At 41.6% G+C, this 16,598-nt stretch overlaps 1 protein-coding gene across 2 annotated transcripts; it reads right to left on the bottom strand.

The window, feature by feature from the left end:
- Nucleotides 1–4,849: 4,849 nt before the first annotated feature.
- On the bottom strand, nt 4,850–16,527 carry CNIH4 (cornichon family member 4). Of its 2 annotated transcripts, XM_028724551.2 has the most exons (5): nt 16,369–16,527; nt 13,657–13,725; nt 10,641–10,753; nt 7,692–7,832; nt 4,850–5,034 (listed from the first exon to the last, which is right to left on the bottom strand). In XM_028724551.2, exons 1-5 carry the CDS (start codon nt 16,435–16,437, stop codon nt 5,007–5,009), a joined length of 420 nt encoding a protein of 139 aa, XP_028580384.1. In that variant the 5' UTR covers nt 16,438–16,527; the 3' UTR covers nt 4,850–5,006. The 2 variants fall into 2 exon arrangements, with proteins under 2 accessions (XP_028580384.1, XP_028580386.1); XM_028724553.2 differs by lacking the exons at nt 13,657–13,725; nt 16,369–16,527 and adding an exon at nt 11,588–12,084.
- Nucleotides 16,528–16,598: the final 71 nt, after the last annotated feature.

The raw sequence follows: 16,598 nt of genomic DNA, 5'->3' as shown, positions 1-16,598 counted from the left end.
GAGCAGAAGGCAATGAGTGGGAAAGAGGATACAGTAGTTTGCATTTTGCCTTAGGTTTTGTACCCATCAACTCCAAAATATGCACACTGGCTATAAATCACTACAGTATCTTGCCACAGTGCTTCTCAGATCAGGTAAGTGATTTTAAAAGTAGGAGCACAAAAGAAGAAACAGTTTTTACATAGCCCTTAAAATCGCCTTGTAAATGTGTGGCTTAGTTCCCTCATTTAAGTTTTTAGTTTTAAAATTAGGGGATCATAATACAAGTTTTGATATGAAGTCACCAGTGAAAGCTACCCAACTTTTGCCAATAGTCTCATTCTGGCTTCCGAGCAGATACTGTTGAATGTAATTTAATACTAGGTGTTTAGTGCCATCTTAATTAAAAAAATAAATTCCCACCCCAAAGGGAAAAATGGCTTTAAGTTAAAATGTTTTCTTAAACCAGTCCTGTGCTGGCAAAAGAGACATTGGGAGAGTTCTTGTAATTTTTATTTTTATTTTAGTTAACAGCAGAAGAATGTCTAGTTTCTAATTTTGGGGTAGGATCAGAAGGGGAAGAGAACCAATTTTCAGTAAAACTTGGTGCCCTTTGTCAATACCCCCAAAGCACATGTTGCCTCAATTTGATGCATTTCAAATGAACTGTTAAAACTGGAGTATCAATCCTATATATGGTTAAAATGTACATTGCATTGGCTTGAGTCCATTTTCAGCTGCCATAGAACAAACCGCTCATTTGACAATTAGTAGAATTTTGGAAACACTTTGACACTTTTTGAACAGGGTGGACTTGACTTGTGCAGTGTTGTCTGCAGTAGCTGCTCTAGTTGCTGGAACACAAACTAGAACCCCATTTCCTGTTTGCTGACTTTGGATGATCCGGATTCAGCAAAGTGTGTGTGCGTGTGGTATGAATGTGTGTGCGTGAAACACAAACAGTCATGGAACCAACTGTTCTAGGTACATGTCATGTTTTACTGCATACTTTAAGTCATGTTGTGTGTATGTGAAGTGTCCTCTAACTTTAAGATTTTGGTTAATACCAATATATTTTTATAAATTTGAAATTCAGTGTGCTCCATCTTTTAAGTGTTTCATTGTTAGGATAAATGTACTAGATTTAATTCTTAACACTTCTCGGCACAGATGGAAAAAGTTGTCGGCTCCTTGAAAATGTATGAGGAAGAAACGGATCCTCAAAGCATGTGTGTACTTACAAACCAAGCTGTAGAGATCAAGAAAAGAACTTTTATTCTCAAATTTCTAAATTGTCAAGATTTATATGGAGTTGTGGTGGAACTAGTTAACACTTAGAGCTTTTGGTATGTAATGACTATTTGCTATGGACTGATATTAAATGTTTCAAAGGATTGCGTTCTTAAACTTTCTGGATTTTTGTTACTCCTCTTGAATTATATTAAGTAGTTTAAAGTTTCTTTACTATATTACATTAAAACATAAGAACTTTGGGTCTCCATATTTATTTTCACTTGTTTTACTAATTATTTACAGAACACCTTATTTTATAAATATGTAGTATATTAAAACATATCTTTTAAAATGTTCATTCAAACTACATTAATTACTGGTTTTTGTTTTTATTGGGGTTTAAAAAAATACACCTTTCCATGTCAGTGCACAGCACTTAACAAATATTTGTATTCCCTTTCTTTCCAATTCAATAAACAGAATGAATAACTGGACTTGAATAGTTCTTAGCTTTCTAAGCTTCAGTTCTATTTCTGGCCAACCCTGGTATATATCCCATGAGCATTTGTGGTCTTTTTATGCAGGAGCAGCAGGGCCCGGGCTTTAGGCTATGATAGTTAATCCTCCAGTGCTACTCTTGCTCATTACATAAGAGCAAGTTTACAAGAGTGATCCACAGAGCAGAAAAACAGCTTAGCGGCCATCCGTTATGGCTTGACAGCCATTCCTGCTTTATAACCACAGATGGGACTCAAGACCAGGCTGTTTATGCACAGGGCTATATTCAGCTTGGAGGATCATAAGTTGTGCTGGGCTGCATTATAAACTAAATGACCCCCACAGCTGGTATATTTGTACAGTCAAACCTCGGTTTTCAAACATCTCGGCTGCCAAACGTTTCTGAAGCCGAATGCCGAAAACCTGGAAGTGAATGCTTCCATTTTCGAACGCACCTCAGAAGTTGAACTGCTACCATCAGATGTCAGAGAGATAAACTATCTGACATTTAGAAGACATCTGAAGGCAGCCCTGTTTAGGGAAGTTTTTAATGATTGATGTTTTAATGTGTTTTTAATCTCTGTTGGAAGCCACCCAGAGTGGCTGGGGAAACCCAGCCAGATGGGCGGGGTACAAATAATAATAATAATAATAATAATAATAATAATAATAATAATTTTTATTATTATTCTGAGGTGCATTTTTCATTTTTTCCCATTGACTTTGCAGCCAGCCCTTTCTCGGTTTTCAAATGTTTCAGAAGTCGAACCGACTTCCAGAATGGATTACGTTTGAAAACCGAGGTTCCACTCTATATATTTTCCCCAGATTGCCTCTCTGTACCCTGGAGTGACACTCAAAAGGTGGCCACTAGTATATAGTAAAGGTTGCTTCAGCTGCAACAACTTAACACCTCTTACAGGGATACTCTTGCATCAAGTACATATAGAGCAAGCTACTGAAGGGTATGTGTGCCTCCCTTGTCCTTTTTTTAAGTTGCACCAAAGGAAGGTAGAGATTTCCATGCATTTTCGAAGAATAAGTGTGCCTAGCTCTCTAGAAACTGCTTTAACCTCTAACTACACTATAGACTAACCGATATATGTCACCTTTGTGCTATGTGACTAGTAGCAGAAGGGGAGCAATATGTACCAAGCCAGTTAGTGAAACTATTGCAAGAGCAGTTGAGGGAACCACCTGCAGAACAAGACAAAAATGTGTTTTGCTCGGTCGTCTAATAGGAGAAAAAATAATACCTGATTCTAAACCAAGGAAAATCAGGTGCAGGATGGGGAATAAACTCCATCTCTATAGCAAGCCAGATAACAATGCAATTACAGTTTAGGTGGAGAATAGTTCCTAAAGGTGCATAATGCATTTTAAAAACTAGTCTAAAAAATTCAAGTGGTTTAGGCTAGAGTGGTGTTGAAATGAGCCAAGCAGACTGATGTAAGCCCTTAAGGCATATTTAAAGTAGGTAAGGACTGTGAGATGTGTTTTCTTAGAAGCAGCCCTTAATTACCAAGAACCAGCTTCAACTGCAGAAGCCTGATGAAAGAGGACACTTCCTGCTCCTATTAGTGATCAGATTAAAATACCATCCGTGAATGAGCCAAGACTGCCTGATCCTGTAGCATTTCATGAAGCTACCTTGACATGAGTCACAATAAGCCATCATGACCAAACCAACAGCAGCTTTGGGCAGGAGGAAGATGGATTGTGCTACTTAATCCTCTCCTTTACACCCTTCCAACAAGGTTATTAGTATCTCTAAAAGGGAAGATTCACACAGAAAACCAGGAGAAAAGGGTTGAATTTATCCTTCCATAGGGAACTCCCACTGTGTCGAGGGCAACTACAGTAGAAATGTTGACAAAAAGCTGTTAAGTATTCTAGTCTTTGATTGATAGCCAACTTTTTTAGGCTTCAGGTCTTCTTTTAGCCTGCTACCCAGTGTCTTTTGGCTAGATGCATTTAGAAATAGCTCCAGTATTTCAGATGCAGTTTCACAGCCTCAATATAGAAATACATCTCCTATGACCCACAGCAGTTTGTTAATGTACTGGTGGAAATTTGATTTTACAGGGAACTACTCCAGGGGCCCCCCAGATTGGGGAAAGAGCAAAAACACTGCAGGTGTTTAGAGGCCGCTCCATATCCCATATAGGTAGCATCAAATGCAGTTCTTGGGTTGAAATGGTTTATGTCATAGTAATATCTTGTGATTAAAGGTAAAGGGACCCCTGACCATTAGATCCTGTCGTGGCCGACTCTGGGGTTGCGGCGCTCATCTCACTTTATTGGCCAAGGGAGCCGGCGTACAGCTTCTGGGTCATGTGGCCAGCATGACTAAGCCGCTTCTGGCGAATCAGAGCAGTGCACAGAAACACTGTTTACCTTTCCGCTGGAGCGGTACCTATTTATCTACTTCCACTTTGACATGCTTTCGAACTGCTAGGTGGGCAGGAGCAGGGACCGAGCAATGGGAGCTCACCCCGTCGCAGGGATTTGAACCACCGACCTTCTGATCGGCAAGTCCTAGGCTCTGTGGTTTAACCCACAGCACCACCCGCGTCCCTATCTTGTGATTAGCCAAGCTCTAATGGTCTTTATCAACAGCACTTCAACACCAGCACAGCTCATACAAAAACTACCATTTATTATGGAGTTTTCACTCCATCAAATACATTAAGTCCGTGGTGGCCAGACTTGGCCCTCCAGCTGTTTTGGGACTACAACTCCCATCATCCCTAGCTAACAGGACTAGTGGTCAAGGATTATGGGAATTGTAGTTCCAAAACAGCTGGAGGGCCAAGTTTGGCCATCACTGCATTAAGTGCTATCCTGATTTATAGCGGGGGGGGGGGGGTGGATACACAAACGAGGAGTGAGGAAGTGAAAGATTTTAAAAAGTTAGGTCCAAGGGAAATAAAATTCAGTAAAATACAGGAAGTGATGGTTATGTACTTGTAACTGTGGTAATTCACAAAACAATTCTTGATGGTGACATCCTGGCATTGGTGCCATCATCTGACTCCATTCATTGGCTAGCTGGCATTCTTGAGAAAAAGATGCATTGAATATAATAGGAAAATTGACTGTAGAAGGGACAAATCAATGGTTCGAGAAACTCAGTATGTTGGTTTTTTAAATATTTTTTATGTTAAAAAATACAGCAAAAATATTTTTTGTTCAAAGAGGAAAAAATATACTGCATGGCGACACTGGTCTAGGTTTACTTGAAAGCTGTGAGTGACAACTCAGAATTTGGCAACTGTAACACTTCTACTTCGACTTCAGTCATTTATCAGCGCCAAGATCATACTGCAGAAAGAAGGGAAACATATTAAAGGTACAATTTTAAATAGATAACCTTACACGCACACCCTGCAACTTGCATCTTTATTATGCTAGCAACATTGGCAAAGTTGTTTCCATTTGGTTCATTTGCATAGTCCGGTCTTACTGAAGAACTAGGCATCGTGATGCAAAGTGGTAGCATATGTGATTGTACAAGGCTAGCCGTTACCACAGCAAGTCACTTTTAGTCCAGGATATCCTCAAGTTTAAAGCTGCTTGATAATCAAGGATTTATAAGGCATGTCTAGTGCTAGACAAATTCCAGAGTTTACAAGGTATGTATTATGCATAGCTGGTGTGGCATGTAGGACTGCGTCTTAAACAGGCCTGTCTTGTCAATAGTTCACCACCCACAGTTTCAAAAGCATTTAGATCTTAAACCTTCAAATAAAGGCAAGGACCACTTTCATCATCGGTTGCAACATCCCCAGCACAGATGGACCAATGATTTCCATCTCTGGGAATCTCAAAGAAAATCCTTATAACTTAAACCTGTCCAGATACCCAACCTCACAGCCTGAAATGATCTCTAAGTGAATGGTGTGAACACCACATAGTGTTAAACTTCCGATCTATGAACACATGGCATTTATTCCAAAAACCATTCCACACATACAGAATAACCACCCTGAAATTGGGCCTATATTCTAGGGCAGGAATGGGACACTTGTCATTCACATATATATATATATATATATATATATATATATATGCAGGTTTTGGTGTCCTCGGGTGTCTTCCCGTGTAAAAGTTGGGGTGTCTAGGCGACGTTTCGACGAGGTCTCACTCGTCATCTTCAGGCTGGTGCTTTCGGCTTCTTGTTACTGGAACAGAGCAGGATCTCAGTGTTTGAGTTCCTATAAATACTGTTGATGGGTGTGGTGTATAGCCTCCAATGTTCTGGGCCGAGAGGAAGTTCCCAGGCTAGTGTGCCTTTTCTTCTTTTGTTCCTTAGTTGCTTGAGGGATATCTTGAGTGATTTCTTGAGTGATATCCTGAGTACCACTTAGGTGGGTCATTAGGTGTGGATTAGTTGCTAAAGCCTTTGTGTCTTGACCTCTTGAACTTTGTGAAGAGTTTTTCTGAGAAGATGGCTGTAGTTGTGCTCTGGCTTGGCTTCGTGTATAGGGGCGAGCTGTGGTTTTGTGGCCTGTGCCAGCCAGATCTGTGTAGGGATTGCAGGGGGGTGCAGCAGGCTATACACCACACCCATCAACAGTATTTATAGGAACTCAAACACTGAGATCCTGCTCTGTTCCAGTAACAAGAAGCCGAAAGCACCAGCCTGAAGATGACGAGTGAGACCTCGTCGAAACGTCGCCTAGACACCCCAACTTTTACACGGGAAGACACCCGAGGACACCAAAACCTGCATACCTATACCCGTGAAAATCTACGAAAGCAAATATATATATATATATATATATATATATATATATATATATATATATATGAGACATCTAAATATATGACAATTTACATATATGGAATCTTCTACATATGGAATCTTCTGAAGGTGTGCCCTGAATGCAGACATTTAAACAGAAACAAGGAACTGCTCAAAAACAGAGCTTGTAGTACTTGTATACAGGACAACACTGTATACTACAGACTTTCAACTTATTAAACACAAATTCCCTCTTCCCAGAGAACTTTGGGAACTATACTTCTGATGCGGCAGGAAAGAGAGTAGGGATCTCTTAGCAGATAACACCCAGGTAAACTACAATTCCTAGGATGTTTTTGTATAAAGCCACAAGAGTGAAAAGAAATATCCAGCTGGATGAACAAAACATTCCGCATCCAAAGAGAAAGTGCAAGTTAAGAGTGGACTCGCACCTCATTGCACAGTGCGAGTTTCGCCACAAAGAAACTTTGCCCACAGAGAGGCTCTCAAAGAAAAAGCCAGCAGTGATGGAAATCTTCGTGTGATAACCAGTCACCATATAACAAACATGACCAGGTGAATCCATTGATTGATTTGTATACCGCCTTATACCCACAGGTCTCAGGGTGGTTCACAGGATAAAAATAAAGAGCTATTAACAGCTAAGGAAGCGCAAAGGAACCATGCCCTTGTTTACTTGCCTTTTTACATGAGAACCACAAGATCAATTTAAGTTGTGACCACCTCTGCTGTTGCTTTGTGAGGATTATGTGTCAGCAGTAAAATTTGGGGATGTGTTTTCAAAAGCAATGCAAGGTGCCTTTCTGGTTTGTTTTACATTATGTATATCCAGGTCTTGAATCTCTTTCCTGGATGAGCTGTATCCCAGAGGGTCACGTGATGTGCTGGGCTCCCAGTCTAAACCTAAACCCAGTTACAAACAGTGTCAGTCAGATATTCCCAGATACCCTCACCAAAACACATGAGCATAGGAACATGCAGCAAAACTGAAAGGCAACTAGTATTTTTTTTACAAAAAGAAAGAAATGGGGGGAGGGGGTTTAAAGAGAGAGAAAGAGCCAGCATTTGGCCACTATTACGAATTGTGAACGTAGCAGAAAGCTTAAACAGCACAGCAGATAGATGAACCCTATTAAGTTCAGAGCTGGTGTGGCGGCAGGTATTTTAAATATGCTGCTGGTCTTCTTTCCAAGTTGCAAGACTTGAGACTTACCTGTAAAGATACATGAAAAAACAAAGGAGATGAAAGCCAAGCTTAATCATGGCTTCCTTCATGTGTGATTTCAGCTGCCCTCGATTATGGATCTCTGTGGGGTCAAATACTCCCATGTTTCCACTAGGAACCATAATGTACCTGAAAAGGATTAAGGAAAACATGTTTTAATGCCAACAGCACTCCAGAACAGAGGAGACACAATTCAAGCTTACTGTGCTAATAGGACCAGAGCAGCGGCAAGACAAGTTTTGAAGCAGATTTTGTAGAGAAAACTGGATTGATGGCTGGTGGAAAAGCAGGGTTTGTCCCAGAGAGAATACATAATGTGATGGAAGGCAGATAATCAGAAGGCTCAAGCAGGAGAGCAAAACGAAAAAGGGACAGAGAACATGGAAACCTGAATACTTGCGGGGGCAGATGGAAGCAGTGCAACTGGAAAGAAGGAGGGCATATGGAGACTGTGCCTGTGCAAAGGGGGACAGTTGTGGAGAAAGCGTTTGCACAATATTAGTTTCAGTAGACAAAGAAATGCTTATATTGTCAACCATTTCAAAATATGGTGCAAATTCATTTTCTGAAGAACCCTGGGAACTCCCCCAATCTGGAAAACTGGAATACTGCAAATGCAGGGTTATATATTTACTTGGAACATGGAGGAATTTAGTTAGGAGCTTAAGAACATGACCAGTTGAAAGCTGTCTCTCCAGTGTGTGTGTTGAAACCATGCTATTTAATTTGGATGCTACTTCAGCTACTTGACCCTTGCAAAGAGTTGCTCATGCTCAGAACCTACTCATGTGAACAGTATTATCTGAGAGACTTCTGTGAGATCACAGTGTCCCCCTTGGCAATTAGAAAAAACAAAACATGGCAAGTTGTCCTGTTTACAGAGGGAAGGGCTATGATGTTTTGTAAATCACCTTGTTTTGACTTTATACTATTCACAGGAGTAGATCCACACAAGCAATTTATGTGTGAGGGAGAGCTGGCTGAAATATTCTCTGACCCAAATTTTAGACCATACAATGGATCTGCAATCCACTTGTCAATATCAACTGTACAATGCAAGCAGCTTTCTACTGGGAAGGGGGATGGGAAAGGGAACCAAATGAATGCTTACTTTCTTGTGATCAGCACATACAAACCTGCATCAATGTACAAAATAGGTTCACAGACAGTAAAAAAAACCCCCAGCTTTGATATGGTAAATGTACTTCAGAAACCACTTTCACATTTAGCTTCTCTCTGCTGGAAGCACAGGCAAGTTACTCATTTCAACATCAAAAAGGTCAGTGGTTTTCTTTTAAAGAGAAATGAGTTAACAACCGAGCACCTACAGCAATGCCTACCAGACTTATTTGGATATATTTTATTTTGAGGAGATGTGTTTATTTAAAAAAAATATTCATAAGTCCACAAAAGCTAATAAAACTATTTAAAATTCAACGATAAAAGTATGAATACAGCAAAGGAGTAGTTACAGAAAATAAAAATAAAAAGACAGATCAAAAGGCTTGGAAAAACAAAAAGGTCTTGCTGTGGCAGCAAAATGACAACCATATAGGTTGTTAAAAAATTCCTTCTAGTAGCACCTTGGAGACCAACTAAGTTTGTTATTGGCATGAGCTTTCGTGTGCATGCACACTTCTTCAGATACTTCTTCTGCACATGAAAGCTCATGCATTGTCTCTTTTCAGGTTGCAGAATCTTTTTCACATTTGAAGTGAGACATTAATGTTGTGTAGAGCAGTGTTTTTCAACCTTTTTTGGGCAAAGGCACACTTGTTTCATGAAAAAAAATCACGAGGCACACCACCACTGTGTGCAGAGAGGGAGATGTCAGAGCCCCGCTGCTCTCTATGGGGAATCGGATGAGAGCGGACCGCCTGTGGGTGAAAATTTGACTTTAAAAAAAAAAAAAATCTTTCAAATTTTTCAATTTTTCCCACGGCACACCAGGCAACATCTCGCGGCACACTAGTGTGCTGCGGAACAGTGGTTGAAAAACACTGGTGTAGAGAATAAAGTTGAGGAAGAAGAGGGGGGTAGGGTGGAAATACTTGGTGTATGTGTGGGGTTTTTGTGTCAGTGTCACTAGGGTAGGTTCTCTTTCTATTTGTTTATTATATTTCCTTGGTAGCGAGAGGTTAGGAGGGGCAGGGCATGGTTGGTTGTCTTTAGTTGGCGGCAAACAAATCTCACTGCAGCCAACTATGGAAAACCAACCATGTGCTAAGTTCACCACAATATTAGAGGGAAAACAGCAGCTCAGGCCTTATAAATAGTTGCTCTACCAACAGTGGTGTCAACTGTTATCAGCAGCACTTGGCAGAGCACCACAGCTATTGGAATTAGTGGCTCAGTATGTGCATCGCTTAGGACATTATTACATAATGCCAATAATAATGAAAGAACACAAGGGGAAAGCAATTATACAAACCAATAGATTATTTCGCAGTAGATAGTGCCCACAGTAGCAATGATGTGGGGGTATAGAATTTTATGTAATGGGAAAAAAATTCCACCATATATTTCTCTGTAAAATAAACTTTCCATCCATCATGAGGGAGGCAGGCACAAACAACAACAGGGCCTTCTTCAACCCATGGATCTTTTTATTCGGACTAGAATAAAGCAGCTCCAAGATGCAGTTAGTGAGCTTTCCCCCCCCCCCTTCAAATGCCCTCAAGGAGAGAAGTCACATCACTCCTCAGGAAAAGCAAAACACCTCGACAGATTTAAAAGTTAAGAGAGTAGAGAAAGCAACATTGATGTTCAAGCCGTTCCCGCTGAGGATGGTGAATTTCATAAATTGTGGAACAAGACAGACTAAAGGAGGAACAGCATGATGGGCATCAAGTCAATAACAGCATTCCACATCTGAAACACTTTTTAAATAAGTGGTAACAGCTATAAAGACCCACAAACAATCCCACTGGCCCTTACCTATATATATTCCAGGTTGCTACAGGTAAATTGAGGAGGAAGATGAACCAGTGCAGTGAAATAAGCATTAATACAGTGACAATGGTATGGCCAATCAATTCAGGGATCACCCACTGGAAAAGAGAAATTTTTAGAAGAATAAAAGCCTTTATACAACACTCTGTGGGAGTGTACAAGCAAATGGGATAAAAGTACACTGTCAGCACTATTATCAGTCTGCCAACTGATCACAGAACTGGCACAATTCACATGACTCCAAACAACAACAAAACACCACAATGCCGTCAAAGTGTCCAAACTTCTTTTCAGGATCTAGCCGTGCACTTCAGAGGCAGCCTTGAGAAAAGTACTGCAGACAGAAGCAGTTGGGTCTATTTGGGAATATATCCAAGTCCAGAGTTGTGTGCAGGATTTGGGGGGGAAAAGGTGCATAATTTAGCATTCCAAGGATCTTAATCTTATTTTTTAAGTTTCTAAGCCTTCTGGCTGAGCTCAGGCTTCAACATGTAGCCTGTCGCATATCTTCCAACATTTTTCCAATGAAAATAGGGATATTCTAAGGAAAAGCTGGAAATTCCAGGATCACTTCAGAAACTGGGACAGCTTCTGTAAATCTGGGACTGTCCCTGGAAAACAGGGACACTTGGAGGGTCTACTGTTGAGATTTCAGAAGCAGAATGGAGAAGTGTGCCCAGGCTCTGAGGCATTTATATCACCTTGCAAGTGTGTGCTCTTTTCTTTTCTTTCTTTCTTTCTTTCTTTCTTTCTTTCTTTCTTTCTTTCTTTCTTTCTTTCTCTCTCCCTCCCTCCCTCCCCCCCCCTCTCTCTCTCACACACACAAAAGCAAACATTGGCATGATTTTTTGTCTGCTGAAACCCCTAATTTTGAGCTCAAACAGTAACATTCCACTTGCACCAGCATTACTACTATGTTCCTTTCTACTTACTTTTGCACCTGAATGGTCTGCTAGGCTCCCTCTACAGCATGGGTAGGCAAACTAAGGCCCGGGGACCAGATCCAGTCCAGTCGCCTTCTAAATCCGGCCTGTGGACGGTCTGGGAATCAGCATGTTTTTACATGAGTAGAATGTGTCCTTTTATTTAAAATGCATCTCTGGGTTATTTGTGGGGCATAGGAATTCATTTTTTTCCCAAAATCTAGTCCGTCGTCCGCCCCCAAGGTCTGAGGGACAGTAGACCAGCCCCCTGCTGAAAAAGTTTCTGCTCTACAGGAACAAATTATAAATGCTTGCCTTTAACTTCAAGACTAATGTTCTACTGAGGGCTCCACAGAGGGAAGAGGACTTTCCAAAAGGGCAGGGGTGCATGTGTTATGTTCTTAAATTCTTAAGACACAGTAATCCAAACTGTGCCATAAAAAGGATGACGTTGACAACACACATATCTTTGCTATTTGTTAGCAATGGATACTAGTCCTCGGCAAATTGTTAATGAGAAGGATCCTTTAAAACCATCGATGGTAACCTGACTGCAGAACTAATGCAACTGAACAGGAAACAAATAGTAAAGGGAGTGGATTTGAAGAGCAGAGGAGAAACCAGGTGGGAAAGGGGACTGAGACATGGGATGCAAGCAGTGACAATACTACAAGGGGAGAGCAAGGAGGAAAAACCCAGGAATGGGCTAGAGAGGCATACTTTGCGGGAAGTTGCCAATGGCCAGGTCTAGGCAAGGAAAAGGAAATGGCCTGCAAAGGACAAGAAGGTAGCAGAATGCGGGTATACAAGATGAGCTATGGAACACAGGAAGCCTTATATTGAGTCAGAGGACTGATCCAACTAGCTCAGTAGTGTCAGCATAATACCCTCCAGGTCTTCAGGCAGGAGTTCTTCCCAGCCCTTCCTGGAGATGTCAGGGACTGAATCTGGGACCTTTAGCAAACAAGGCATGTGATTCCCCCCCAGAGCCATGGCTCTTGCTTTCCCAAAGCCAGGAAACACAAGGAGAAAAATACTGAAGTCATGAGTGTGGTGGAGGAATTTGAGCAATGCAGGTTCTGAGAATCAGGGGAGATCCAAAAGGCCCATTAACTGAACAACCCACATGTTGACACCAGGTCCCAAAGAGAGTTAGTGGGACAGGAAGAGGATTCCTTTTCCCTCACAAAGACAAAATACTATTAGCATAGTGCTGGGGAAATCCCTGCATCAAAAGTACAACCAGAGGAATGCATCTAGATCTAAGTAGGTGAATTTTCAAATAAGCAAATGTCAGGTTCTACACTTAGGCAGGAAGAATCAGGTGTAAAAATATAAGATGGGGGACACCTGTCTTGTAGGTACAATGGTACCTCTGGTTACGAACTTAATTCATTCCAGAGGTCCGTTCTTAAACTGAAACTGTTCTTAACCTGAGGTACCACTTTAGTTAATGGGGCCTCCCGCTGCCACCGCGCCACCAGCATGCGATTTCTGTTCTCATCCTGAGGTAAAGTTCTTAACCTGAGGTACTACTTCCGGGTTAGCAGAGTCTGTAACCCAAAGTGTTTGTAACCCGAGGTACCACTGTATAGATATAAAAAGAATCTAGAGGTCTTTGCAGACCACTAACTGAACATGAGTCAACAGTGTGATGCAACAACAATAACAAAGAGCTAATGCTATTCTAGGCTGTATCAACAGAAGTATAGTGTCCAGATCAAGGGAAGTAACAGTACCACTCTATTCTGCTCTGGTCAGACCACACCTGGAGTACTGTGTCCAGTTCTGGGCACCACAGTTTAAGTAAGATATTGAAAGCTGGAACACATGCAAAGGAGGGCAACTAAGATGATCAAAGGTCTGAAAACCAAACCCTATGAGGAATGGTTGACAGTAAAAGATATTTGACAGTGGAACGGACTCGATCGGTAGGTAACAGTACATAATCCTGATTATTTCATACTAATAAGATGACCCCCACACACCCCACTACTAAATCTAATTCCAGAATTGCATCACTTTAAAAAGAATTTCAGAATTTCATCACTTTAAAAAGAGAAAAGAAAAAAACTTACTTTATTTAGTTTTGAGCAGCAAGATCTAGCATTAATGTAGTCACATTCCAAATCTGATAATGTAATTATCTGAAGGTCAAGATAAGGAATTACAAGGCTTTTGGAAGAGCTCTGCCCTGTGACACAAGAGCCATAAATGCCTTGCACCGCTCCTGAGTATTACAACAGAGTTAAACAGTTCATATAAACATCTGACTGCAAGGGATTCTACTAATGTAACAAAGGTTACAGAACAGGCAGATCGTTCACAAGCAAGAGGCTATTTCAGAAGATTCATCGATTAGTAACAGCAGAATTCACAACCCAGCTGTTACGCTGATAGACTTAACAACATCAGTGCACACAGCCAAGCCCCAAGCTACAACATACTTGGCATCCTAGGTAGTGGAAGCCCCAGCATCCACCGTGACTGGCCACAGCAATCATAATAGTTATAAGACAGAAGCAGAGAACCTAAGGTGCCAACCTAAGCGTGCACACCCAAGACTAAGCGCAGGCTTCCCTGGCCATTGTTGCAATTACTGTGTTGGGTCGCAGCAGCTTCAGCAATAGCTGAACAGTGGCTTGGCCACGAAGGGTTCCAGTTATACCTGGAGTCTGCAGAAGCCTGACAGGTTTTCTAAACTGTTTTTATATAAGGAACTGTTTTTACACTTTTTAAACTTTCCTTGTTTTGTGGTTTTAACTGTTTTCTTTGTTTTATAATTGTAAATTGTAACTTGCCCTGGAACCATATGATAAATGGCAAGAAAGCAAATTAAATAAAGAAAATAGTTGCATCTTCATTGCAGAGCTATAGATAACACCTCTCTATCAGCTTGGGTTCATTCCTGTTAGTGTACAACTATTTTATATATTGAACATTTACGGCAGAATAGCTGCTGTAACAAAAGCATACAACCACACATTGGTCACATTCATATGCTGCAGGAAACCATGGGATTGTATTCAACTATGTTTACTTAGAGTAGAACCACTGAAATTAATGGACCCATCTCAGTCATATCAATTTTATTGAGTCTACTTAGTTGAATAAAACCCATGGTTTCCCTTTATGTGAATGAGCTACAATGAGACTTACACATTCCCCCCTCTCTTCCCTTCCATCCCCTTTTGTGCACTGGAAACTGTTGTTGAATTCAGAAGCAAAACTTTCAGATCCCCTGCCTGGAGGCATGCAAAGGGAAAGGAGGGAAGGGTGAGCTGTTAATTCACATAAAACAGAAACCTATGGTTTCTTGCCACAAGGCTACTATGGCATCACGCTGAACCCATGACAGATACACCCTCTTTGTGCTGTTGCAATAAATTTTTGAGCTAGAAATTTAGACTCAACTACAGGTTGTGACCTACAGAAGAAAGAGCTAAGTATGCCACTTAATACACTGAATTTAACTGAATCAAAGCATAATTATACTGACATGTTCAGTGCTCCATAATGCCTTACTTATAATGAATGCATGAAAATGAAGCAATTTTAGTTAGAAAATACTAGTCATGTAATCAACCATGTAGCATAGCAACATCTTCAGCAGCATCAAGATATTTAAGAAAAATCTCAGTATATCACACAATTCTTAACTAAAATGCTTGAACATTTTCTTAGAAAATGAGAGATATCTAAATGTTAATCTTAGGAGCAGGCACACTTAAGGTACTTTGGCCTTCAGAAAAAATCTGAAGGCCATGTTTAAGGCCTTTGTAACCTAAGAAGTCATAAAACAACCACAGAAGTATTCTTGCAACAGTCTGAATGATAAAACAAAGGGCACATATACCTGGAAGTAAGCTCCCATTCATGAGACTAAGTAAGTTCCTATTCATGAAATTTACTTCCAAGTATACACATCTAGGACTAGGGGGGCAACCCAAGTATAAGCAGGCACCCCAGCAGAACTCTCAAATATTTCATATGAGGCATACAGCTAAAATGCCATGATAACAATAACAGTTTTCAATATTTTATATATTTGTAAGTTGCGAGTTCTAGGCAAAGTTTAACTTATCCATATAAAGCAATCCGCGGAAAGCACTGCCTGAGCACCATACTACAATTTACAGAGCTACAATAAAACAGGGTTTTTATACAGTTAGGAAGACTGCATGTGCATTTAAATTTCTGCTGGAAAGGCTGCCATATTACCTCCATGTCTCCTTGGCCACCACCATGTCTAGTACCATAGCTTAGCAAAACTGGGGGGTTACCAGGGCCAGCAGTGGTGCCTTCTAGTCTAGGCTCTTCATGGCCAATGGGCCCAAAGGGGTAAGAGGCCAGCACTAATGTCCCATTTGCCTGGGCCAGGATACCAACCCTGACTGAAGGTGCAAGGGTCCGCCGATTCATTCCTTTTTACCCCTCGTTAGCCACTCCTCCATTTTCTCTCGCCCCAAACCCCTGAAGGCAGGGTTTTAAACATTCGCACCCCACTTTTTCTTCCCCTTAAACATATTCTCGAGGCCGCTCCCCAAAAGCCCCTCGCTGCCTCCCCACGGTCTCCTTCCCAGGAGCCCCTTCTTTCTTCGTTCTCCCGCAGCAACACCTTCACGGCCCCCACGGCCGACGGTCACCGACGCCCCCGGCCTCCCAGAGCCCCTTCGCCGCCCCAACGGTCCTTCCCAGCCCGCCCACCCACAGACCACGGAGGGCTGCCTCGCCCGCTCCAGCCTCCCTCTTCCCAGGCCGCCCGCCAAAAAAGAGAGACCGGAGGATACGAAATAAACGGAGAGGAAGATCAGGGCGCAGCAGTCAATGAGCGAAAAAATGAACACCACCGACTCCATCCCGCCACTGACAGTGCCGCCTCCAGCGCGAGCCCCACCAGCCACCGTATATCGCCACACCCCTCGCGTCCCTTCGCAGCCACCGTACACCACCAGCTCCCGGGGCTTTGCCGCATTGCACGCTGGGAATTGTAGTCTCTTTATCCAGTCGCTCAATAGAG

The sequence above is a fragment of the Podarcis muralis genome, chromosome 3 (genome assembly GCF_964188315.1).
Source record: "Podarcis muralis chromosome 3, rPodMur119.hap1.1, whole genome shotgun sequence".
Classification (NCBI taxonomy): domain Eukaryota; kingdom Metazoa; phylum Chordata; class Lepidosauria; order Squamata; family Lacertidae; genus Podarcis; species Podarcis muralis.
This window is presented reverse-complemented; position numbering and strand designations above follow the sequence as displayed.

Bases quoted from the DNA above. Each gene is read 5' to 3' on its own strand.
- CNIH4 (XM_028724551.2), bottom strand. From the start codon at position 16,437: ATGGAGTCGGTGGTGTTCATTTTTTCGCTCATTGACTGCTGCGCCCTG. The intron at 13,726-16,368 runs GTATCCTCCGGT...CTTGACCTTCAG, and splicing joins TCTTCCTCTCCGTTTATTTC to ATAATTACATTATCAGATTT. The intron at 7,833-10,640 runs GTAAGGGCCAGT...AATCCTTTTCAG, and splicing joins GCAACCTGGAATATATATAG to GTACATTATGGTTCCTAGTG.